We start from the raw sequence: 26,892 nt of genomic DNA on the forward strand, positions 1-26,892 counted from the left end.
CAGAGGGAGAGAGTAACCCCAGTAACAACTGTTATTTGGCCTTAGACAGGGGGAAAGAGATCGTCTTGGGGCTACTTGGCTAGTGAGGCTATTGGCTGACAACAATCTCATTTTAAAAAGTGCTACTTAAGACGATAACAACTCAGATGTTGGGGAGAAACTCCTCCCTCTAGGGACCTCTGACACCAAGAGAGGCCTGAGCCTAATGCCGAAGTGCCCTCTTAGGGGCCAGACTGCCAGCCAGGACTTGGGCAGTCCCGCAGTCAAAGCAAGTGTCCAGTTCCCCTGAGTCCCTACTGCTGGTCTAAACTGGGCTGGGGGGCTGAGTGGTGAGACTGAGAGGTGTGTGGATGTCACAGAATAGCTCTCAATCCCAGGTACCCATCCTTCTTAGTAAAGAGGTTTTATCCTTTTATGTAATACTGAGTGATACTACCCCACTACCAATAACAGAATGCACTCATAACAAAATAAAGCATCAACAAGTAGCATCACTAACAAAATACAAATAATGGCCTAACAGATTAAAATTGTTTGAAAATTGAACTAGGGAGGGAAAACTAATTTTTTAGTATTACGGTTATGATCCCTTAGAAGTTTATTTCCTGATAAAGTTTCTTAATTCAGTTTATTTAATTTTTAGTACACCATTTATTATTCTACCCTGTCTGCCTCTGCATATCCATATTAAAGAGGGACTGGATAAGAATACTTGCTGTGAACTCATCCCCATGGGTTGGAATAAAAGTGCTCTCTCTTCACACATACCAGTTTGCTAATTAGCACCACTTTGAGCAGGGGAATACTAAACCTGATATTTAAGCCCTTCTCAAAATAATATTGTTCAAAAAAGTTGTTGCTTTTTTTAAAAAAAAAAAAGAAATTCATTAGCTGACTTCTGGTTGTAGAAGCTCCCTCTTGGTGCTATATTTCACATGTACCTAGGATAATTTGAACTAACTCAGATGGATTTATTGTGGTTTTATACCACTGAGGACAGAACTATGATCATTTTGTCATGTCATAAACTGTCCTAAATTTAATGCACCATATGGAGTTTACCACTTCAATCCAACTCCATCCCTTTGGAACATGGGGTAATATTTGGGGTGATTTCCATCTGTTTAGAGAATCAGTAATGCTAATCCCTCCTTCAGGGCCTCTGTATAATATTTTGCAGTGAAATTTGAAAAATCTCAACATGTTCTCTGAGTTGTAAGAAATGAATCATCTCAGATCCAACTGCTGTACAGCCATTTGTTTTCCTTCCTGGACTTAGTTCTATGGTAATAAGGTCCAATGGCTTTTAGTTAGTCTGGAATAAGTGCAGAGTAAATTTGCACCTGTTGCAATATACCATGTAGGCATTCCTTGTGAGAAACAGAGATGGTGATCACAGTCTTGATATAAGCTTAATTTATTTGAGGTTTAGAATGGCATAAATGGTTTGGAATCCATTCATCTATAGCAGTGGGACTGAAACTGGAATCAACTCTTATGTTTGACACTTACTTCTCCTTTATGACAGCTTTCTATTTTTACAAAAAAATATTTGTGAGTCTAGGTAGAACTTACAGCTATGGGGATCTATATTATTGCGTACCTTATTGTGTGTTTTATTTGCAAGTTTACTCAATACTAAAAGATACTTCCAACCAAATTTTGTTTAGAAATCTCTCTGTGCAGTTAGTTCACCCTTTATTGAAGATTCCTTTGTCTACAACAAACTTTCCTATTTTACACACTGATAAACAGATCTAGTAATAGGATTATTGCCTCTCATCTTATTTCTGCTACTGCAAGTCAGAATTAATTTCACTGAAAAGAGAATTGTATGGTTGTAGTGTTGGTATAAACGAGGTCAGAATCAAGTTCATAGTTACCATGGTTGGCTTCTTTGACATTGTTTCTTAATAAAGAAAGTTGACTTCCACATTTTCCAATGATCATGCCTCCCATGACCATAGATATTAGCAAATATTCAAAAACATTTTGGGGTCTTTTAATTAAAAATTTCTCAATCCATTTGGTAGTTAAGCACCAGAAAGTGAGAGAGCTACCTCACAATCCAAGCTAGTGACAGTATTGTGGATGAATGACAGAAGCTGGAATGGACATTTTTTAACTTAAGATATTGAGATAAACATTTCCTTAATTTATAAGTAATTTCAGGTGGTTGCTATGTGTGTTCTAGGTCTCCAGATTGTTTAGTTATACCGGACCACGAGGCAGATCCATGGATGGTGGGATACCACAAACGGCTAAAAATCTGGAAATCTTTGGGTTGGGTGTTATCAGAAAAGGTAGGACTGCAGACAGCTGGAATTCAGAGGTGCTGTTGTTGGCAATAGCTGATGTAGATACATCTCAAAGAACGGAAAGTCTTTCAAGCCATTAAGTAAAGATGTTGATTTATTGCAGAAATGATGAAAAACAGATTTTTTTTCTCCCTGAACACTTTATCCATACTTAGAATCATGCATAGACAGCAATTTTATTACTAATAAATAGAATTCTATATTTCACTTGAGGAAGTATACATCCCAGTATACTGGCAAATGTGATAAGGTAGATGAATAAAGGCATAACTTCTCTATTCCCTTATCTAATATTTATATCTAACAGTTGAAAACTGGAAATGATTCAGTGATAAACCTTGCATGGGCATATGTAATAAGAAATTGGAACATTTTAGTCTGAACAGTTTCCTAGTTTTTTTCACTAAACTACTTCATTTCTCCCACAACTTTGAACAATCATGGAAGCCTCAGGTGGTCCATGACGTGAGAAATTGGAACCATTGCTATATAAAAAGTAAAACACCTGTGGAGAAGGAGGGAAAATACCAAGGGTGTCAGATGCATCATCTCTAAAGAATCCTTTAAACACAAGGCTTACCTTGCCCACGTATTGAGTATCTGGACCTGTGTACTCCTCCAGCAAGAAAAACTGATTCCACATCCAACCACGCTTGGTGCGGTGCAGTGTTTTTCCACCAATCTCTGACAATCCTGTTATCCTTTCAGTGTGTGAGTGCTTGTTAGTCCTTTTTTGGAATGGCATCATATGAATTGCATGAAACATACAGCTCCAAAGCAAAACCGTCAAGGAGTAAGTCCTCATCATTTACAGTGATGCTGTTAGTCTCCACTCTTCTAATAATTCACCAGAACAAATTTTTCAAATGTTATATTCCTCTTGTAAGTAGGACCTAGAGGATGGATAAAAGTATTTGAGTAAGTTGCAATAATTTCGTTTCTCTAAGGCCATGGTTTTAGGGAAACAGAAATACCAATAGCCTAGTTATCACGACAATAACCCATGGAAATTACATATAACCATAAAAATAAAGACTAGTTGTATGTTGGAATATTTCCTTGAGACAACTACATGCAAGAATTACTCAGAGAGTCTTAAGTCAAGTTCTTTAATGTATCCTTCACTTCTTCTGTTTCACTCTCCCACACTGTATGTAGACATTAATTTAAAACACGATCTGAGTAAAATACTTCATCTGAAAACTAGCTACCAGCAGCATCCTGACACAATGAAACCTTCCAATCTAATCTCTCCCAGCTCAGCCTGATGCTATCCTCTCTTACTATCTGTTCAGTATTGTCTGCAAATCTGAGTTTTCTGTTCCTTCATGATTAATACAATCCCTTCTTCTCCTTTGTTAGCCCTCAGTTGTCCAGAGGATCCGCTTCTGTTTCTGCACAAAGGAACCCATAATATAAGATTAAATTTAAAGTATTATTGATGCCTTCAGCAGATTCCTTTTGCAAGAAAGAAAAAATACTTGTTAGCTAAGTTTTGGTTCATAGGAATCTTGCTGGAGTTAACAAAATTCTGCATTTGGGACAGAATTCTGCATTTGGAATGTATTTTATTTTTTCTCCTCCTGAATGATTGGGAATTTTCATTATGTAGAATCTTATTGTTATTATCATTTTTCTGAAACTGGCACTGATATTTTGTGTAGAAGTTTGTAAACAACATTTAATCAAAACCAAAGATTTTTTTTTTAAACCCATACTTGGCAGTACAACTGAGGTGCCTGATGTCCCAGTCTTTTCCAAAACCTGGGTTTCCTGTCAAGCCTGCTTTTGCTTTAGGATATCGTTAGCTGAGCTGTCATTGTATATTACAGAAAGCATAGGAAAACAATTCAGCAGAAAAAGAATTGTTTGCTTTGGGAATCGTAAGTCCATGAACAGTGATAGCAGCATGAAGCGACAACACCCAGAAATTTTAGAATACTGAAGTTTTGTAATTTTAAAAATACATACATACCTATCCTTCTTTCTCCCACAACCCAAGATCACCAGCAGCTACTTTCACTTTGGTTTTTTTAGGGGAGGGGAAGGGAGTCTTTTTCTGTACAAAAAGATAGAAATTTTTGGAAATAAGATGCCTTTTGTGAAAATTATTATTCAGTTGAGAACCAAAACTGTTTAATGGAAAATATTCAGTGAATTGTACTCTGAAGGACTTAATGATTAAATTGATAGAATTGTGCCCTTGTGTGAAGTTTTCCTTAAAATGATGATATTCTGTATGGTCTCAGGATCTTAACAAGCAATCCTGAAGGAAGATCAAAGTCTTAGCATTTTAGTAACTTCAAACAGAGTTTTAACTGAGCGAGAAGTGAAGGTTTGGAATATTTATCACTTTCTAACATCGTGTTCAAAAACAAAAAGAAAACAATTTAATAGGTGCCAAATTTATGCAGAAGATCATGGATGTAATGCAGGAAACTCGTATTTTCTTTTACTTCTTTATTTTAATTGAAGAATCAAGGCATAAAGTAAATTTACTCTGTTTGCATAAAATCATGCATGTACATAGATCTTGGTATACATTAGTGGATGTATTTTCTTTTAATTCTATAGGTATACTCAAAATGTTATTTTCTCCCTTGTAATGTTCAATATGTTCCTGTTGCATGCAGAGGGGCAAAGGGGAACTCTCCTGTGGCTAATTTAACACCAGGAAATTTGACATTAACTAGAAAACACGTTGTGTACATGATGATCTTGCCTTGTGATTGAAACTTACTGGAAACAGATAAAAAAAAAAAAAAAAACTTAGCCAATCTTTTATCCATGTCTAAATTTGATTATTCTAATTCCCTGTATAAGATAGACTGAAGTAGTTTTTGTCACTGAATAAAACTATTTATCAATGTAGAGCATAAGATCCTCAAATCCAGCCCACTGCACCATCTGAGGCAAATTGCAGAGCCTCTTCAGACTTTGTAAATTAGATCCTGGTTAAGGGACAGGAACTACTTCTTTTGAAAATACTGTACTCAAAAAGCAGATTATCAAGCTTGTCCAATGGCTCTGAAATCTCTTATCTCTTCTTGAGATACTCTTGCTTGATGTGTCCTCAAATAGTGCTCTTTCACAGCTGCATTACAGCACTTTTTGTTGGACTGCAGTTCAAGAATTCATCTTACATACATTCTGAATGATAACACATTTAAATATTCATATTGGATTTGATTGCTTTTGCTTTGTATATGAGTGATATGTTGCTACTTAACTATTGATTGCACGTTCAGTTTTGTGATAATTTCAAATGGCAATGAAATTTCAAATTTCAAATGCTTCACTTTTGCTTTTTCAAAACTACACATTTTTAATTTCCTGAAATTGCTCTCATTCCTTTCTGTCCAAACACTATTTGCCATACTCATTCACATGCAAAAGACATTTATACTACTCTTTTCTTTGTACTCAAAAAAATACCTCAAGGTGGTCATTGGCTTATGCATCTTGTGTCGTAGTCAGCTGTTCAACTGGGTCAAGAGTTGGTTTGGTAGGCTCAGAAGGTGTATTTTAATGCTGAAACAAAGGATTCTGGTGTAGTCCGGAAAAGTAAGAGCAGCTGTTCAAGGGACCAGAATGCACTGTGCACAGATGCTCTGAGCCTGCTATAAGAAATTATTTCTGTGAAAACACCAATTTTTTGACAGAGTTTTTTTCTCGGAGGAATCTAGGTTCCCATATTTTATCCCAGCCAGGACAGAACTTAATCTGAGATTGTTTAAAATGTGTGGTTTTCTGTGTAGTGCTGCCCTCTACTGATTTCCTTGCTAATTAACAGAAGGACTTTATTGCTACTGAGAGGAAAGGCAATATCCTTCATGTCAGGAAGGATAAGACAGTTTTTGCAATGACAAAAAAAAAGAAAAGAAAAGAAAAGAAAAGGAAAAAGATATAGCCCATTATTTCCCGCTTTTGGTTTTTACAATAGTTGGACATATTAGGTGTAAAGAGTGAGTTATTAGTCTGGATCAGTCTGGATCTACTGAACATTATGGTAAACATCTAATTCAATTTTTTCTAGGAGGAGCAAAGATCTTAAGTCTGAAACCAGAGAGAAGCGTTTTAATGGGTTTTGTTCTAAGTAACTGATCAAAATTATATATGCAATCTCTCTTGTTTCACTTCTGCTTCCACCATTTACTAGGTACAACAGTTAGTGGAAAATGGTTTACTTCCTAGTTGAATTGGAAACTTCTTTTCAGATGAGGTATTCATGTATTGAACACTTTAATGCCCCAAATTGTGGAGAACCTGCATTCTTTCCCCACTTTGCAAATCTGAGGATCTGAGTGGAGGCAAGAAATGCTTTTTATTTTTACGGTTTGAGGGATCTGTGGTGGTAGCCTAGAACCATTACAGTCTCTCCTTGCAGTAAGGACTCTGATACCAGAATCCTACAAGAGTTCCACGTAAATTAATTATCTCTCTATGAAACACATTATTCTCCTGAGCACATTAGCCACTGGAAAAATATATCTTTTAAAGTCCTTTTGAATGTGAAATATTCTATTTAGATTCTTCAGGTGTAGTGTGAAATAAGCCCTGCTGGGATCAATAGCAGGGATTTGTTAGCAGTGATGCCGATTTAAATGTTTCTATAGCAATTGCCATGGCAATGTTTTTAATCAGTGCAGCACATTCACTCACAAGCATGACATGAAGAAAGGCTAACCTTCAGCAACTTGATAATGTATCCCACATTAATTTGTTTCATTTGTTAATAGTGAAGTAAAATTCTGTTCTAAAAGAAAAGGGCCGTAATGCTCATGTATAGCTAAAAATAGCTGAGTCAACTTAAGTAGCAGTGCTTCATATTGCACTCACTAATCTTTAAATAGAAAGGGTGCAACTGATGTTCAGGATGATCCAAACAATCTGTAAAACTAAAATATGTATTTTAACAGGATATAGCAAGTATAAATCTTGTGTAGCCTGCATGCATGGAAGCAGTCTCATTGATTTTGGCTGTGTTTCTTTTGAAAACAAAATAACTGAATGTAGCTTTAATCTGCCTAGCCTGAATACTAAGAACAGTGAAGCTGTAACAACAAAAGGCTGTGCTACAAACTGCACACTGCCACCAATAATACCGAGACTTAGCTAGAGGCTAGGTCTGTGCCACTGTAGGTTCACTTTTATGACTCCCCTAACTAATTAAAGATAGCCCAGGTATGCATACACATGCTTCCCTCTGACTGCAGGGCTCAAATATTCTCTGAATGCAGTCGCCCTACAAACATGCATATAGACTGTGGATGTATCATTGATGGCTGACTTTCAAAAAGCAAGCTCCTTTTGTTTTTGTCTTCCTAATTTTTTCCTTCCCTCTCCCCTCTTCATAGGTAAAGATGGGGTTGGGGATAACATCGAAAGGATGAAAAGAAAACAGCCAATACACATCTTGACTGACCTCCCGTGCTGAACCTGGGAGAATCAAGAAAAGTGTTTTTGTTTATTTCTGACAGCTGAAATAGCTTTTAAGGAATGCCCAAAACTTAAGGGACAGATTTTTGACTGATGAACACCCATTCTTTGAGTATAAGTATTCAGATCCCATTTAGGAACAGAAACATGGGCCACCCAAAAAAAGAAACACTTCCACACTCAGCAGCTCCTGCTGCAAACCTTTCGGAACAGATTTTCAGAACCGCTTTTTGCCCATTGCGTTGCTGATCTGTTCAGCAGTATATAGAGTGGAGATAAGCTCAGCTAAAAATTTTGCCAGGAAACAGCTGAAGGCATTTCTTTATGTCTGGAACCACCAGTGCAGGTTCCCTTAGCTACATGAGTCAAGGAGTCACACGAATATAAATAAAGTTTTAGGGAATGTGAACTAATAGCAATTTGTATTGGAATGTATGTTGAATTAATGTATTTAGGCAAACAAAGCTATGGTTTGTAGGTGCATTATAAGAAACATTTATCTTGCTGTGACAAGAGAGAGTTAGCATTTATTTTAGAGTTTTACCAGCCTCTTGGGCACATACATTGGAGACACTGGTCCAAATTCAGCTCAACATGGCTTGAGTCACCCTCTCTATAACTCTCACAGTGAGTAACGCCAGTCCCCTAGGTGGGTGGCTCTGGCAAGAGAATGTGTTGATTCGTGTTTGGACAATCCCCACTGGCAAAGACTCATGAAGAGACACAGCTGTGATTTAAAGCAGCTGTCCCTGGGCAGTGAAAATACCATCTGCCCTTCTCTGGAGCAAGTGTCTTCCAAGGTACAGATGAAACTGTTTCTGGACTCTTTCTCCCCCAACCATCCTTCCGTCAGCTAGTGAATGAAGCCTGCAGCACTTCCAACCCATCCTGCATGAGGGTCTTTCAATTGTTAGCAATGGTATTCAATGAAGCTAAAAAGAGACTTTTAAAATATCTACTTTTGAGGCAGCAGCTCACTGGATTACAAAAGAAAAATGTGTATTTTCACATTAAAAAAAAGATGACCCTTTTTCTCCAATAATGAACCTTTTTACAGGATCTGCTTTTCATCAACATGAGGGGAACTAGGAAATATAGCACTTGTAAACCCTTAACACAGGCCTTTTGAAGATATTCCTTTGATTTTTAGTATCGATTTTTCTCCACAGGGAACACATTTCACTCTTATCGTGTAATGAAGCTGCATTATATGTTTTTATACCACACCTTATTTACAGATGCAACACATTCATCACATTCATGGTTTTTAAAGCATAGCCTTCAGAGACAGGAGGAAAAATAAATGCTGTCATCAAAGCAAAATTCTTCTCTTTGCTTCCCCTTTAAGATTGTCTTAAGTTCTGTCACTCATGAACTGGTTGGCTGTACTTTGATATTGATACCCTGCAATATTTAAGGCATTTTTTGGTTTGGGGATTTTTCATAAACAACATAGCCCTCTATCTGCCCAATACAAAACAAAGCAGTATCCGGAGGTGTAGGCCCACTGTTTTCCAGACATGTCGATTTTCATCAGTCTCTCTGCACGAAGCAGATGAGATTCACCTATGACAGCACTGTTAATGACAGGATGTACTTACAGTTCTCCTGGTAATTGGGACTACGTGCTTTCGCAAAATGACTTTTTCTTGCAGCTTTATTATGCAGCAGACCATGCTGGTGACACAGCTAGGCCCCAACGAAGCAGACTGAGATTCCATGTCAGGTGCCTCCTACCTCTGCATATCTCCTGAGCATAGCATGTAGCAGGATGAGAGCTTGCTAAACTTTCTCAGTCTGCAGCTTGCGTAATGGCCCAAGAGGTTGTTACAAGCCAGAATTTCTCGGAATAAAGACATCTTCAAGCTAGTATTTCCCAGATTTCTAAAAACCATTAATCTCTTCCATCCTCCTGTTTTTTGCTCATGTACATGTGAGTCATTAGAAATCTTGTTCTTGTAGAGAAGGATCATGAAAATCAGACTTAATTACTGCCTGCAAGGGAATATACATTCACTTCTCTCGACTGGAAAAACTCAGTTGCTGACCAATTAAAGGTAGTTAGCAGATTTGGACTGGTAATTGCAGCCTGTTGTTGCTGCATCCTTCCCGAAGGAACTGAGCAGCTGCTGAATGCTGTCATTTATCAGAGCTCAACCCCCATTATGCCCTTCTGCTGTCTCCAAGGGGATCACAAAATCAAGTCTCATCCTCAGAGCTGAGCAGACCCCTTGTAAGCATAGGAATTTGTGCACAGAAATAGTGCATAGGTTTAATATAATTTTTTGCTATTTGTTATCTCAGTTAATCTGAAAGGAGTCTGATGCAGCTGAGGCTTCAGTCTTTATTTCCATAATAAACACCCTAAAATACCTACAAGTGGTAATTCTACCACTTACAGGAATAATATAGACATCAGAAATATAAAGTACAATGACTTTCCTTTTTCTCATTTCTGGGTCTCTTTTCCTTAGAAACAAAAAAACATCACTCCCCTCCAAACAACCAAAAAGGCCCTTCACTTGCATCTTATTTGACTTTATTAATGAAAGACAAATGCAAAACATGAACAAATTCTAAATAAGTGTAATAAAATGTTGCTTATACTGTTAGTATCCTAATAGTCCAAGATGAGGATGTCTTCAACAAGCAGACATCCATGATAGTGCATAAGGATGGAAAAACATATAGTGATTTTTCTCCTGTACGTTTTCTCTGTCTCCAAATATTAGGTATTTAGTAATCGCCAATAGATTCTCTCTGTCATGTCTTTCTCTCTTTTTGCTTTGATACCACCTAAGCTTCTAGGACCCACAACATTCTGCAATGTTTAACAATCTTGTGAAAAGAACCAACCTTTTTTGTTTGTTTTTGAACATTGTAACTGACAGCTTTATTAAACAACTCATACTGTCATTGGAAGACACAGTAAACAGTCATTACCTCTTCACTCCCTTTGCCACTGATGAATGTATAGACTTAAATCAACTTCTCCTTCAGTTATCTCTTTTCCAAGATGAAAAGTTCTGTGAGTGCCTGCTTAATCATTCTTTTTCTGGAAGCTGTGCCGTACTTTTGATTGCACCTGTAGCCCTCCTCTGAATCTCTTCCATTTTTTTAGTGCATCTTTTGAGTTTGGAGTTCATAATTTGTTGCAGTATTCAAGCTGCAGGAGCTTCATGCATATATAGACAGCAGCTTAATCACATTCCCTACTTAATTTCATCATGATATATGGCATTGTTTGCTTTTTTTGGCTGCTGCCGGAGCTCTGGGCTAAGATTTTCCTGTTATTATCTATTGTTACATTATGGTGTTATTCCCCAATGGCAATAGTAAGACTTTATTATTTTAAACATAAAATCTGGCTTGTACCATGTGTGCGGTTTTACATAATTTCATAACAATTTCACCACCCATCATTTTGGTGTCCAGTCACTGTATTTCATAGACTACAAATGTATATATAACAAACTACTATAGTTATTAAACGATTTTAAAGTAGAGACTGGTTGGCATGGCAAGGCTCAAATCCATATAGCCAAGCTCTCTCCTTCTCTGCCCTGCCTCCCTCCAAATCAGGGTTACCATGTCCTTATCATCTATGAGAAATCACCCTGGGCTTGGTCCTCAAACAGTCAGGAATTTTCTGGGAGTGTCAGTTGGTACAGGCTAAACTGATGTTAGGAACTGTAATAACAGTGAAATGGTATGGACAATTACATTGCAAAAGCCAGTTTCCTTGCCAGGTGAAGTATATTAGTATAATCATAGTCATAAGATCCATTTGCAAGCTTTTGCAAAGGCCCCTTGGCTTTATTATGCTGAATGTCACTTGCAAAGTTTTTCACCTTGATATTTAAACCTGTTTTCAGTTTATTTATGAGTATGTTGAGCAGCGCTGGCCCTAGTACAGATCCCTGTGGAATATACAACAGACGTTATTTCAATGTGAAAACTCATTATTTACTTCTTCCTGCTGGTTTCTGTCATTTAATCAATTACTGATATACACAGGGAACTTCACTTCTAGCTCATGGCTGCTTAAGAGCCTTTGGTGAGTGACCCTGTCAAAAGCCTTCTAGAAGCAAAACTAGATCATACCAAAGAGGTCAAAGCTATCCATATGCTTGAGAACTCTTTCAGAGGGCTTGAACATGTCTGTGAGGCAGGACTTCCCTTTCCAAAAACTATACTGACTTTTCCCCGGTATGTCATGTGTCCAACAATTGCATTCTTTATAAGAGTTGTTAACAATATCACACGTTTGGGCCGCAGACTTTGTCCCTGTGATTTGTCCCTTGCAGAACTGAAACTGTTTTTTAAAAGTTGGCATCACATTTGATACCTTGGAATCCTCAAGTATCAAGGAAGTTAAAGTGAAAAGTTAAAGAAAATAACGAATATTTCAGCAGTTTCATCACTGAGATTCCTGATAGTATGTGTGAAGTCGCTGCCATTTACTGTGACTTGAAATCCCACTGTACTGAAATTAGATCTTCTCATGAGTTCCTGGTTAAATAAATAAAAGAAATAATAAAACAATCTGGCATTTAATTCTTAAGGGTTTATAACCCTTTCTGTTTTCTCCTGAAAACTGTGACAAATGAAGCACAGAACAGTGGGTAGTCACAAGAATAGCACTGATGGTAAAGTTTTTCATGGAACTTCCCAAAAAAGTTCTCAGATTTTAATTATAGCAGTTAAAATCAAAATATTTCCCCAGCCTCTGATGACAGAAGAGGTATCACACAGATACATGGCACTGGATGTTGGGTGTATATGCTGTTCTAGTGGACCCCCTTTCTGCTATTTGTTTCCTAAGGCCTTATTCTCTCTCCCAAGAGCTAGTAGTCTAGGTGTAGCCAGTCAAAATTCCTCTGGTGCTTGACAGTCCTGCAGAAAAGCCCACCAAGAACTTTGATCAGTAGCTCAGAGTTTGGCTTCCATGCTAAATTTCATATTGAAATTTTGATTACTTCAAGTTTTAAAGCCCCCTGGGGAAAGAAATCCTCTAAAAATCAATCTTTGGGGATTTTTTTGCCCTATTGAGGTTTCAAAATTTTCTATAGTATTTTGTGAATTTGCCCTCTTCAAATTTCTTCCCTTAGTGCAGACTTTATATGTGGTTTATTGTTGCTACCATGATAGGCAACTTCAGAAGACTTCAGACCCACCTGGAACTGAGTCTAAAGATGGGGAAATATGTCATCTGCATATGCATTTAATCATTCAATCATGCTCTGATGAGACTGCAGTTGTTATTGCTGATACTAACTGTTTTACTATTTGGTTTCTTTGTTTCTAGCAACCAGAGACAGAAATAACTAGTTTACTTTTCTTAAGATACCAGTTAGGTTTCAAATGACATGTGATATGTTCCCTTTGGTAAAATCTGAATGAGACTTGAGAGTTTAATAGTCTATATCTTGGTATGAATTCCCGGGGCATGCAGATTTTCATGTGATTTATTTGGTTTAATTCAAAACACACATAGTACCCTTCAGATAACATTCCAGCATTACCCCCTATATTTTTCTTCCCTTTTCATTAAAACTCAGTAAGAAGCAAAAGGTATAACTGCATGTATATGGTTCCAGTTTCAGAGTGAAAAAAGAGTAGAAATATGCCTGAACAAAGTTGATATAACAAAACATTTGCTTTATGTTTGCTCTAGTGTTTTTTGTCTAGCTTTGCCCAAAATGGCAGGGCATCATCAAGCTTTAAAACTTTCACACATAAACTCAAAAGCCAGTGACTCTCTCCCTTCCTTCTCATATTCCTAAAAGATGAGGGAAAAGGGTATATGAGGGACCATATTTATGTTTGGGATCCCTACTGCTAAGACAACTCATAAAATATCTGGCTTCATAGAAAACAAATTAACTCAGTCACATAACAGGAAAAAAGAAAGTGCATAGTTAATCTGTACATAGGGATGTGTATGTAAGTCCCTTTTTTTGGATCTTTTCTTGGTTTATGTAGGAATAGATATTTTACATGAAACAAAGTTATAATTCCTACAAGTGAATTTACTCCCTTCTTTTCATCTTTGTGATTCTGCAATCATTACAGCCAAATTTATATGTCAGTTTTTAGTAGTATGGCTGGGGGTACACAGTATCAGTTAGTGAAGCAGTTTCATTACTACTGTAAATAAAGCATGCTAAACTGCCCTTTTTTTCTTAACTCTGAAGAACTGTTACTATATGAACTAATCACAGGCAGTTCTTCATGGAAAAGAATGTACCTTCATCTACATCTTATTACTACAGTGTTGATTTTAAAATAAACATTTTATAGTTACAGTTACTAATAAACAGAGTGAATAATAATGATCCAGCATAGTCAAATGCAATTGCCCTATTGCAATTCTGGATGCTGTGAAAGGAAAACACATTGCAAAGGTATAATTAAGATGGATATAATGATATAACAATTTTTAGTTGGTATAAATCCAAATAATTTTTTAACGTATAGCACAACATCTTAATGAATGTTCAGGAATGGCTATTTTTAGTACTGGAAAATGCTAAACAAAGCCTCCAGAAAAATTCCTTTATATGTACCTGTGTAACATCTATATTTTATATAAAGGTAATAAGAAAGCAATAGTATGGATTTTGAGTGAAATAAAGTCTGTCTTCTAACTGACACAGCTGAAGTCATTGAATAGTGCTACTGAATTTTTCATGAACATTTTTTGCCAAAAATTTTATTTCTAGTTGTCTCACAGCAGCATACATGGAGACATGGAGAAAGTTGAACCTGTTGTATAATGTGGAATTATGCCTAGATATTAATATAGAAGAATCGTGGTACACCTCCAATACTTGGGAAAGCAAAATCCAAGTTCAGAATTAAATATAACTATATCTACAAAGCCAACATTGTTTGATTACTAGTCTTACATTAGGAAAAAAATCTTAAATCATAGGAGTTTAGGCTCTGTCACTATTCACTATTTTGTGTTGACTGATACCTTTTAAAGTTTTACTCTTTCCTCACCTTTTCCCATCTAATAAAACACCTTTTATTTTACAGGAATGATTTTTTTTCTTCTAAAAATGTTATATGTCTTTTAATTCTTCAAGGTTATGTTCAAAAATTTCCTGAAGCCAATGCATATAAGTCTGTGGACTTTCATCTAGGTCAGAGTTACGCTGAAGATTTTAAAAGAGAAACTGAAATGACCATTTATTTTATTTTTCACTCACAGTTCCTAATGAAGTAATATTAGTGTAGGAACAAAATTTGTTCCTTTCTGGTCACTTGTCCAGAGAGTAAGTTAGCTTAAGCGCTTTCCATCAATCTTCTGTTTATTGTTCTCCTTCATTTTGTATTAACAGCACTGCTAAAATAAGGAGCAATCCATGAGAGAATTTTATGTTCCAGTTTTTATAGGTACTTGATAGACTAATGTTTAACATATTTCAAAAATATTCTAGCTACAGCCCTAGCTGGGAAATGCATGTCTATTTTTATAGAATGTAGAGATCTGCAATATAAATGTATTTTGCAAGAAACTTACAAAAACCTTGGTTTTATTGGCTGTATTTATCACTGTTAAGCAGGATCTGGAGGAAGAACAGAGAGGCTTGTGTTAGTTTTTTGTTGTTAAGGACATGATGAGCTTTCTTATTATTGCATACTAGATATGAGCTATCCAAAAGAGGGAGCCATAACATTATACTATATCTTTCCAATTTATGAGACAGTGAAACTGCATACATTCTTTTATTCATTTTTCTTAATTGTACTTAAGGATGATGTTTGGTCTGAGGTTTTTTGGTTTTATATGAATAAGCAATATATTTCAGAACTAGATAATACATGCTAATAATCTTACTGGATATGAGTGAAATGGTTGTACTAAAGTCAAATATACTTAAACAAGAGAAAAACACCCTGTCATAAAAAAATGTCTGAGGAATTTCTCTTGCTCTTGATTACACCACATGCCTTTTTACTAACTGTGAGCAAAGAGTTTAATCTCTCTGTACTCATTTCCACTATCAAAGAGGAATGCTTGAGGTATTTTTGAAACATAACTTTGATTGCTTGTCTCTATAAAAAGTAAGATCAACATAAAATACTACTCTTAATAATTGATGACACGTCCAGTTCTATGAAACCTTTGCTTGGAGGAACACAGTACTCATAAAGGCATTACTCATGTTTTCAAAAGCATGGACTGGATTGGCTTCACACCTGAAAGGTCAGTGGACTAGGACATATCTGAAGGAATAGAATAGAAAAGCACAGTGTGATCAATAACACTTGCTTTACTTTCATAACTTCTTTAGAGCATTCTCTTTGCCTCTTCCTGATAGTTCTGTGTACCACATGGGGAGTCATGCACACCCCAGTAAGCCTATGTGAGGAGGGACTTTCGGTATTTTTGACATAAGAGGAGCGTTGATAGTTGTTTAATCCCTTTCTAATATTTTTGAACTAAATTATAGGTTTGATTTACCTGTTGCTTTACAAAAAAGCTCTCTTGCTGGTTTGGTTGTGGACATATCTATCTCATTATTTGGTAGCGATGTAGTTGGAGGAAAGTAACGTTAATGTTGGCATTACAGACCTATTTTGTAAACGAGAAAAGAAAGGCAAGGTTAAAACCCTAGAGATGCAAGTCCAAATACAAATTCTGTGGTTGAAAGCACATATGCTCAAATATATATGAAATTATACATGAAACTTACGTGAAAATATATGCTACCCCTTGTATGGAATGTGATTTTTTTGAATTGCTTGTGGTATTTTTCTTTCTAGCCTACATATGCTATATAATCTAAACCATTACATCTTTTTTCTTTTTTTAGTGAAATGAATGCTGAGTAAATAAGAAAAGAGGAAGGCAAGTGTAGGGAAGGGAAAGAGCAAGTGTACTGAGGAAGAGAGGAAAAAGGAGAAGAGAGAGGATAGAAACACTTGAGAACAAAAAAGTTGCAGGGAAGGGGGATAAGTGTTCTTCAGAGAACTGTATAAAAAATTCATAGCATATATTTGTTAGATAAAGTTTGGCTGTCCATTAGAATCACTGTTTTCAGTTACTCAGTTCAAGAAACATGGATCTGGCTTTTTCAGAGCTACTGAGTATCAGCAGGTCCAGGAATTAAACTGATTTTGTAAAGCTCAGCAACTCTAAAAACAGTCTATGTTACCCTGGGTCTATTGTTTCATTTATTTTGAGATCCACTAAACTTTTCTGTCCCTAGCTTTTTCCTCACTGGAGACATGCATAATAGTAGTATTTTCTCCATGTGTTTTAAGAACCTCTGCTACTTTTTGTGGAACTTCAAAGGTACACGTCTGGGAATAAGCATTGTTCACAGAAATCAGTATTTACCACAGTGGTATCTGAAGTCACCTAACAGTTTCTACTGCATTATAATATATAGATAAGTTTTAGGAAAACTTCTATGTTACTGGGGTTATGATAAATTCTAAGAGTGACACCAGTGCAAAGTAGACAAGTAGGACTGCACATTTTTTTGAGAAAGCAATCAACTGAATAAAGTACAACAGCATAAACATTCCATCTTAAAATAGTTTAGCTGAATAAAGCAACTAAGCAGTTTCTTCTTCATTCTGAAACTCTTTAGATAGTTTTTGCTTATCACATAAGGTCAATTCAGCCTATGATGTGCCTTGTTGAAACAGCTTGTGACTTGCCCTCCTAATAATTTGCTCCAACAACACATTTGAACTCAAAACTTGAAAAAAGAGAAGATCGTTTACAGCTATTTATGTTCAACAAGTTATTATTATTTGTTAAGAGTTGTTCACCTTTAATAACTTACGCTCATTACCAGTATTTTTCCACATTTTCTGTAAAAGAGAACTTCTTCAGTTGACATGTTTTAAAATTTAGGCTTTTCAGTTTTAGTATCAATACTTCATGAGCTTTTATTATATTGCCTCACAACATGTAAATAGCTTTCCACTTTACCACTTCTGTTCTGACGTGGCATGCTTTAGTAGTTAATATGAAATAATAAAACCACTTCAATTATTGAAGGCCTTGTTATCTAATACAAAATGAAATACTTTATCTTAACTTCCAGATTGAACCCCCCTCCCACTTGGGTTATAATGAAATTGAGTAATTTTGCACAGAAGTTAATTTCATAAAATAAAATAAAATTGTTACCAGCTGCCATTAAGTCATCATAAAAGAAATTATGAGCTTGAGGTTAAACCTATTGCTTGATCTTTAGCTTTCCCTTTTGTTTTTGTTGAATAAATAAGAAAATACATTTGTTAACATCACCTTGTGAGTGTTGAAATTATAACAGACAATGCGTTTAAAAACATACTACATGTGAAACTTTCCTCATTTGGATGTGACCCTTCAGAATGTAATTAAAAATAATAGTGCTTACTCCAGACATATTTTTCCTTTCTGTTTACCCTGTTCGCATCTGAAAATCGCGTTTTCTCCAATTACGTTCACTGAAGTTCTTTTATGTGCCATCAGACTTACTTTGAATACTCCATTACCAAGTCAAAAAGGGTCATACTTTCAATTTCTTGTTTTGTTTTTATCATGTAAGTCCTCTGTCATACAGTGAACTACAATTAATACTTAATTACTGTTTGTTTTTAATGCAGGTTGTATCTGCACCTACACTAAAAAAGGTGGTCTTAATAAGAATTTAAGTAGTTACTTCATAGTTGGAATTCCCAGTTTCTGGTGAGTTCTCTGTGACACGTACAATTATAATTTTGCTTTTTCTTTCTGAAAGCCAATGTATTCCAGATTTCTCTGATGTGTTTATTTCAGTATCATGTTTATTTTGGCATGCATTCAAAGCTTAAGTGTGGTAAGACACTCTTTATTTCCATTCTTCTTTTCTCCATCACTTACACAGGACATTATTTCAATAAACAATTAATCTTTGTAGGGGTGGGGTTTTTTTTCTCTTGCCTACACACACTGTATTTTCTCTGCTCAGGTGTGCATAATATTATTCATATTTTTTGCTGTTCTATTCTTTGCAGGAAACTTTCTTCCAAGTCATGTAAGTCAGTAAAATAATTCTGCTAACTTCAGTGGCTTACAGTTATGGATTTGTTGCATTTCTGTAGTTTTTCTGCTTTTTGTCTGGCGTTGGTCACTTAGTGTCTCTGTCTTTTAATGAAATTTTCTTTAATGATATATACATATTAATGCCTTCTAAAGTAATGGCTTCTTCAACACGTGTTATTAATGTACACATTTTGATTTTGATTTTTTAAACCAAATATTTCTTAGCCCTGTGTATAATTTTAAAATCTGTACTGTGTGTTTATCTATTGTTCTAATTACGCAGTACTCAAGTATAACTGTCTATTTTATCTAATAAAAGAATTTATTATTTTTATGAGCAGTATGTTCATGGTATGCTATTTATCCAGTGTTAAACTATACTGAAATTATGTTTCAATCTCATTTTGATACATGAACAAGCTATAATTTCCCTTTCTCTCCCAGCCTGTACAGAAAGAAGCCTCTTTACACTATCTGGATTTTCCTCTAACTTTATGCTCTGATATATCAGAAATCAGTATTTGTTGGCATTTTGCAATACTGTTTTTCTCTGACATTTACTTTGCAAGGAACATGGAGTTATTCCACTTATTTTTTTGAATACTGATGAGTTATTTGCAGAAGATAATGCATTTTTTGAAAATAATTATACAAATAATTTTTTTCTTATACTATATGTAAATGGGCTTTGTCATGTAATATTATCTATCTACTCACATTATATTCACATGCACATTATACAAATTAATGTGGATTCTGCACACAAACCCTGTGCAGGAGGAAGGGCATGAAGAGGCTGGAAAAAAAAAATTCTTATCATTTAACATTAGTCCTGATTACATAATAGTTGACCATTTCCCCACTAGTTTGGTTGCTATTGCCCAGCCTGCAGGCTCTGGTGTGTGTCAAACTCTTCAGGCGTTCCTGAACAGTTGCATAGCAAATTCTGCCCTTTCTGTCCCTTTGCAGCTCTCAGGTCCTCTGCTCTGCTTATTAATGACTGTGACAGTATTTCCTCCCTTTATAAAGATTGAATCTAAATGTTACTGATGTCCATGGGAATATTCAGCTAGACAATGTTGAGCTTTCCATCAGGAGTATGTGCACTTCTGTTGTTTACTTGGAGCTTACACTTAACTGCTTTCATAGAACACTTTGAAATACTTTGTTGTAATTACTGACTGGTAATTGGTAATTTCTGAGGGGCACCACATGAATACCAATTTACTTGGTCTCTAATACAACACTGATCTTTTAGTTCAGTCATAGTGAGATAGAACCATATCATTACAAAGGCATTACATATGATGCACTAATATTATTTGTATAATTTTCTCAGGTTCTAGTATTTCTTCTTCAAGATTTAATTTCAGCATTTTATTCGGTGCTTAATGAGAAAACCTATTATTCAAGTTAGTGTATTATTTTTTAGTGAACAATAAGTTATGACTCTGTTTATACATTTCTGTTGTACCAGTATTCTAACAGGACTTCAAATTCAGTAGTAAAATTATTTGTTTATTCTTATCTCTGCTGAAGTCAAAGACAAAACTTGAACTTAAGGAATGCAGACTTATGTCCATGCAAGTTCCTGAACTTGTTAATAGCATATTAAAACTAGAATGGTTAAAACTTCTCTTTTTTAAAACTGCAGTCTGTGACTTCTGTCTGTTCTCCTGTCGTTCAGATTTATTAGTGATATCAAAATCACAACAAAGTACGAATAAAAAATTCTCCACTCTCCAGTCCTTTCACAACCTTTCCCTTTGTGTGCTTCCAGTATTTGCAGTATATGAACACAAGGTTACTTAGGACACATATCTTTCCTTATAAACCTCAAATCTGTTGAAAATGTAGTAGACAAATACTGTTCTAAGTTGTTTCCTTTTTGATTACTATGGTTTAAAGACACTGTAAGTGTTTTCCATCAGGGAAGTGGGATTCAATATGATGAATTTAAACCTGCTTGTAATTGGCAGATATATTTTTTGTATGGGTCTCTTGAAAACAGGCTCCTTAAAAGTTTGCAGGCTCACAGGGTAAAAAACACTCACTTAAAACGGTGTGTCCCTAGAGAGCTAGGTAGTGTTGTGTTCTTCTATGAGAACTGGGTTCAGCGCCTTTAATTTAAAAATGTTAAATTGACTTTCACTTAAGTAATAGGCAATATTTTCCATGTTGGGGTAATGCATAAATATTATTAATATTTCTATTAGTTAATTATTACAATTTTTGCCAGGCAGTCATTATCGGTGGACATTAATATGATAGAAGAGCATATAACTCACGGGTGGCCTGGTCAATGACTGCCCTAATAGGATGACAAACTGTGGACGTCCAGTGATGTGGGTGCATGTATTTAGGCTAGGTTGGATCCTATGCTTTAGCCCAGTCCCCAGCCTTTCCTGGCAGTCTCTTAATGACAGAGTACAGACATTAGTGATTGTTAAGACCTTCTGAATCTTTCATTGCTCGAACATCAATAAGGTGTTTAAGACCAACATGATGGTGACAATAATTCTTTTGACCAAGAGGTCAGTGAGACTTGGAGTGAGGGTAAGGATCTTTTCCTCCACTTGCTAAACCAGTTTGGTCTCCAGAGCAAAGGGAAAGAACTTTTTCACTGACACATCACACCATGGCGGAGGGTGCCACCCTCTTCTTCCTCACTTGCCTCGGAATGAGGACCACTCAGAAATGTCTGCCCCCTCCACTGTCCTCTCTTCAAAACAGCAAGTCTCTCTGACCCCACAAAACTCAATAGTCCTCCAGCTCAAACCCCAACAAGGACATAGAAAAGCCAGTTGCTCCAGAAGGCAGTGAGGCCAGGCCCTATGGAGGTGTAAAGAGTATGAGAAAAGATGAATCTTGGAATGTTACGATACTGCTGTCACTCTGGCAGATAACAATTTTGGTAATTGGCCTAATGTAAATTAAGATTCTACTGGGATCTTGAGGTGTTCCTGCTCACTAGCAGATGCACTCTATAAAATTATAATGCACCTGACTCTCACTAGTAAGTCAATGCCAACTTTTTATTTACACTTATTTATGCCCATAAATGCATATATATACATAAGTAAACCATATGTATGTTCTTGCATTTAAATATTGAGGTTTTTTACACTGATTACTTTTAAATTTCTTTCACACTGTGGACAATAATCCAAATGAACACTGACAAATACTTCTTATTAAATTCTCACTGAGATAAACTACAAGTTTTAACATCTATTGCTGGCATTGATGAATATGGCTGGCAAAGTATTAAGATGTATCAATTCTCAGACACAACAGTTTAACATACCATATGGTAACATTTCATTTCATGAGGAAAAAAAATCACAATACATGCTGCCTCCAAAGATGAACACCATTATATTTCAGGGCAAATAACAGTTCTTCATCTTTTGAATGGTATAGATGCTGGTTTTTCACCCACACCTGAAAAAACAATTGCTTGTAAATGGAGGTGGTAGTTTTGTCCTATGACTACCTTTTTATTTAAATCTTAACAGCTACAATTCTCTTTTTTATAAATAGGATAAGAAATTTTGCATGCTCTGTGGCAATCCTGAAAACCTCGTACTTCATTCAGTGTGCCTTAGAATTAACCATTACAGACTACCTGGAAAGGAGAGAGAACATGTCTATATCTTCCTTCCTGTCTTTCAGATACCTGTTAGTGGCCACTGGGATGGAAATTTCTGTTTAAAAGGAGCATGCTCACATCACTTGACCTGTCAATTATCAGGATAAAGCTAAATTTCAGGAACAATTAAATAAAGTAGGCATAAGAAGTCAACTTTGTATTTGTATTGTAAAGGGGCATTTAAATGAAAGTTATCAGAGGTATTGCTTTGTCTACCTTGGTGTGATCATTTAGATGACCATATAGTAAGGCTGAATATATTCCGAAAACTGCATTATAGCAACAAGATTCCATGTTCCCTGAAACTTTGTCCCTGAGGTGAGAAACATCGAGACAAGCTGAAAACCGCATTTTGAAATAGTCACTTAAATTTTCTGAAGGTAGGAATTTTGTCAATACATGTAATCAGGAAGAAATTGTATGGGTATTAAAGTAAATACAGATGCTTCACTGAAAGTAATCAGTCATGCCATATAAATGTATTAAGTTGGTTTAGTCATCAGTTCCTCTTCAAGGGAATTCTTGTCTTAATACAAAGTTATTGAATGAAGTGGAAATTGTTTCCTGAAAATCTCCAAAGCATAAACTGAGGATGACTGGTCGTTGGACTCTGGGAACTACTGGCTAGTCAGCTTCACCTCTGTGCCTGGTACGGTCATGGAACAGATCCTCCTGGAAGACATGTCAAAACATATGGAAGGCAGGGAGGTAATTAGAGACAGCCAACATGGCTTCACCAAGAGCAAATCCTGCCTGACTAATCTACTAGCCTTCTACAATGGACTGACTACATCAGTGGACAGGGACATACAGATGTCATCTATGTGGACTTCTGTAAGGCCTTTGACACAGTCCCCCACAATGTTCTACCTACTAAATTGGAGACCTACAGGTTTGATGGTTGGACTGTTAGATTTATAAGGAATTGGCTGGATGGCTGTGTCCAAAGAGTTACAGTCAATGGCTCAACATCCAAGTGGAAACCAGTAACAAGTGGTATCACTCAAGGGTCTGTAACAGGACCAGTACTGTTTAATGTCTTCATTAATGACATAGACAGTGGGATTGAGTGCACCCTTGGCAAGTTTGCAGATGACACCAAGCTGAGTGGTGCAGTTGATATGTTTAAGGGAAGGGTTGCCATCCAGAGGGACCTTGACAGGCTTGAGGAGCCTGTCAACAAAGGCTCATTTATCTTCCAGGCCCGCACCTGGGCTGGGGCAATCCCCAATATCAATACACGCTGGGGGACAAAGGGATTGAGAGCAGCCCTGTGGAGAATGACTTGGGGATACTGGTGGATGAAAAACTGGACATGAGTCAATGACTTTAACCTGAAAGTGGGCAGGTTTACATTGGACAGGAGGAAGAAATATTTTACAGTGAAGGTGGTGAGACACTGGAACAGGTTGTGCAGAGAAGTTGTGGATGCTCCATCATTGGAAGTGTTCAAGGTCAGGTTGGATGGGGCTTTGAGCAATCTGATCTAGTGAAAGATGTCCCTGCCCATGGCAGGGGGGTTGAACTAGATGATCTTTAAAGGTCCCTTCTGACCCAAACCATTCTATTATTCTATGATTCTGGATTGATGATGTAGGCAGAGCAGCTGTTTTGCAGTGTTTTCTTCTAATATTTACCAGTCTGGATCTGGTGTTAAAGAACAGAAACTTGAAATGGCCTGCAGAGTTCTCCTCAACTGAGAGCACATAAGCATCTTACCTTACCTGATACTGGCTAGAACATATACCAGTGGAGACTTTACAATGCAAGTACATGCATGGCTTTCATGACACTGATGCTGTGCACATAAAAAAATATATATACATATAACTATATTGATATCATTATGGATATTGAGATCTCTAGATCTCTTTACGTCTATCATCTCTAGCTCTAAAATGATATCAGTATCGATACAGATATAGATATAGCTGCATGTATGCACATATACATGCGTGTGTGTTTTCACCACAGGCAATGACATTTCAGGATTTTTTTAATTGCCTACTAAACTCACAGGTTGACTATCATGAAATGTAATTAGTGCTAATCAACTTGAGGTGAAGGAAGCAGAAAATTGATGTGACATTTATTTTCCATTCTACAGCAAGGTCCCCCTATTTATGTTCCTTAAAAGCATGTTTTTTCAGATTTCAGCTTTCAGTCTGTACAAATTAATGATTCTGATGCTATTTGCACACAACATTCATTTTGGTTCCATTTGTATTGTAGCTGCCCACAGTACTGCATTTAAAAAGAGCTCAAATCAAGTAATCCAGAGTCTTATGCTGGTTTACACAAATCTTTATGTCGCTTCAGCTTTGTGAATCTACTTTTGAAGCTTTGTAGAAGGAGCCAGCCTGCCTGCCTTCCTTTCTTCCTGCCTTCCTTCTCCAGAGAACTAGTGATGCTTTCTACCATGTTGACAGGGTTTCTTCTAGTGGCTCTAGGCATGTCCTTTAACAGTTACATCAGGCTACCCAATGTGTGTTTCTGCCCTGGCTTTGTCTTGTTTGGGATCCCCATGTGTAAGTCCTAGGAAAGTTCCCAGTGACATGCATGGGACATAGCTACTGTTTCAAACTACCTGCACTTCCAGAAAAATATCACTTATATAGTTAACCTGAGTTTATTTTCTGCCAGTTAAAAAGTAGTGAAATTCTTTTTGAATAGAAGTTGAGATCCTCTTTATGTCACGAGACCAGGAGCTTTAATCCTATGCTGGTTAATCTTTAAGACCCATTTTAGCTCAGTTCAAAACTCAAGCTGTGAATATATGTTACTCCTAATGTGTTACACACACAGATCTGTACACAAACTACACAAGAAGTATCTGGTCTCATCTGCAATTTTTAGGAAATTTTCAGATGTATGTTTTCTCTGAAATCATCATTTTTATATTACTAGCCATTACTGAGTACATCTCTTGAGTAATCAAAGGTAAATATGGCCCTGTGTCTGTGTATAGCAGTGCAGTTCACTATTTAGTCAAACAAATGCTAAATAAACATAATCCTTAAGGTAGTTTAAAAAATTATCTATGCTACCTGTAGGCTTTTAGTTTTGGGAAAGTATTATGAACTAGAATCTGGACATGTTGGGGACAGAAAAAAACATAGAGGACCTCTGTATATTTGAGAAGTTTATTCTATGTGGATCCATATTGTACAAGGCTGTTAAAAAAATTTGCTCTGACATGTAAATGTGAATTGGATGAGTGTAAAGTTAAATAGCAAATAAATAATTAGAGTGAGCACCATTGGCAAGAGTGCTAAATCTTTCCTTCTAGTGGTTCACAGAATCACAGAATGACAGAATGACAGGGGTTGGAAGGGACCTTTGGAGATCATCTAGTCCAACCACCACACCAGAGCAGGTTCACCTAAAACAGATTGCACAGGAATGTGTCCAGGTGAGTTTTGAATATGTCCAAAGAAGGAGACTCCACATCCTCTCTGGGCAGCTTGTTCCAGTGCTCTACCACCCTCAAAGTAAAGAAGTTCCTCCTCATGTTTAGATGGAAATTCCTAGGACCAAGTTTGTGCCCGTTACCTCTTGTCCTGTAACTGGGAACCACTGAAAAAAGCCTGGCCCCATCCTCCTGGCACCCACCCCTTAAGTATTCATAAGCATTAGTAAGATCCCCCCTCAGTCTTCTCTTCTCCAGCCTAAAAAGAACCAAGCCCCTCAGCCTTTCCTCATAAGAAAGATGTTCCAGTCCCCTCATCATCTTTGTAGCCCAGTTCTAACAGTTATGTTTCTGAATGTGCAACACTAGGTACGTTCCTAAACCGTTATCTATTAAATTCAACCTTTTCAGAACTATGTCAGACAGTATGAATGAGCATCTTTTATTTTACTTCTTGTTTCTTTTTTTGCCAGAAACATCAATCCATGGTGCAGTCTACCCATGTCCTAATTTACTCCCCTTTTTGACTTCCCTAGTGCTATTTTCTCCTTTCCTGAACGAAAGCTTCAGGGAAAGGTTCTCAGCCAGTAGTTCTTTTGGCTACTTGTAGCTGAGAGAAGCTGTACCAACTTTTTAAAGAGTTTCTTCTCTTTAATTGCCTTAAAAAGTAGTTAGAAGTACATTAAATACATGACATACTTTTCTGGTTAGAAAGTCATGTTGTTTGCTGCAGGGATGGTTTGCCATCATGAGTAGTGAGGATTTTTCAGCAGGACTATGACTGGAAGACTAGGCAGCACCAGAAGCTTGGATTTTATTAAAATGTGGTAAATGCTATTAAAACATTACAAATTCCTTACTTGAAGTGATATGTGAGTTCTCAGCCTTGACCTTACTACTACTACTACTACTACTACTACTACTACTACTACTACTGCTACTGCTACTGCTACTAAGCAAAGAACAATATCTTCAGCATCATAGATAAAGAAGTTCTATCTCAATGAAGGAAAATGAAGAGTCTAATTAATTTCCT

At 36.5% G+C, this 26,892-nt stretch overlaps 1 protein-coding gene across 2 annotated transcripts in view; it reads right to left on the bottom strand.

Moving 5' to 3' along the window:
* The window catches only part of LOC104253096 (cadherin-9), a 71,862-nt gene extending 68,736 nt beyond the window's left edge, over window positions 1-3,126 (bottom strand). Inside the window, exon 1 of one of the 2 annotated variants that reach the window (XM_059815583.1) lies at window positions 2,899-3,126. In XM_059815583.1, the coding sequence (XP_059671566.1) occupies window positions 2,899-3,126 (228 nt within the window). The remainder of the gene's footprint in view (window positions 1-2,898) is intronic. The other variant, XM_059815584.1, reaches the window with a different exon arrangement.
* Between the last annotated feature and the right edge of the window lie 23,766 nt (window positions 3,127-26,892).

Source organism: Gavia stellata, chromosome 3 (genome assembly GCF_030936135.1).
Source record: "Gavia stellata isolate bGavSte3 chromosome 3, bGavSte3.hap2, whole genome shotgun sequence".
Classification (NCBI taxonomy): Eukaryota; Metazoa; Chordata; class Aves; order Gaviiformes; family Gaviidae; genus Gavia; species Gavia stellata.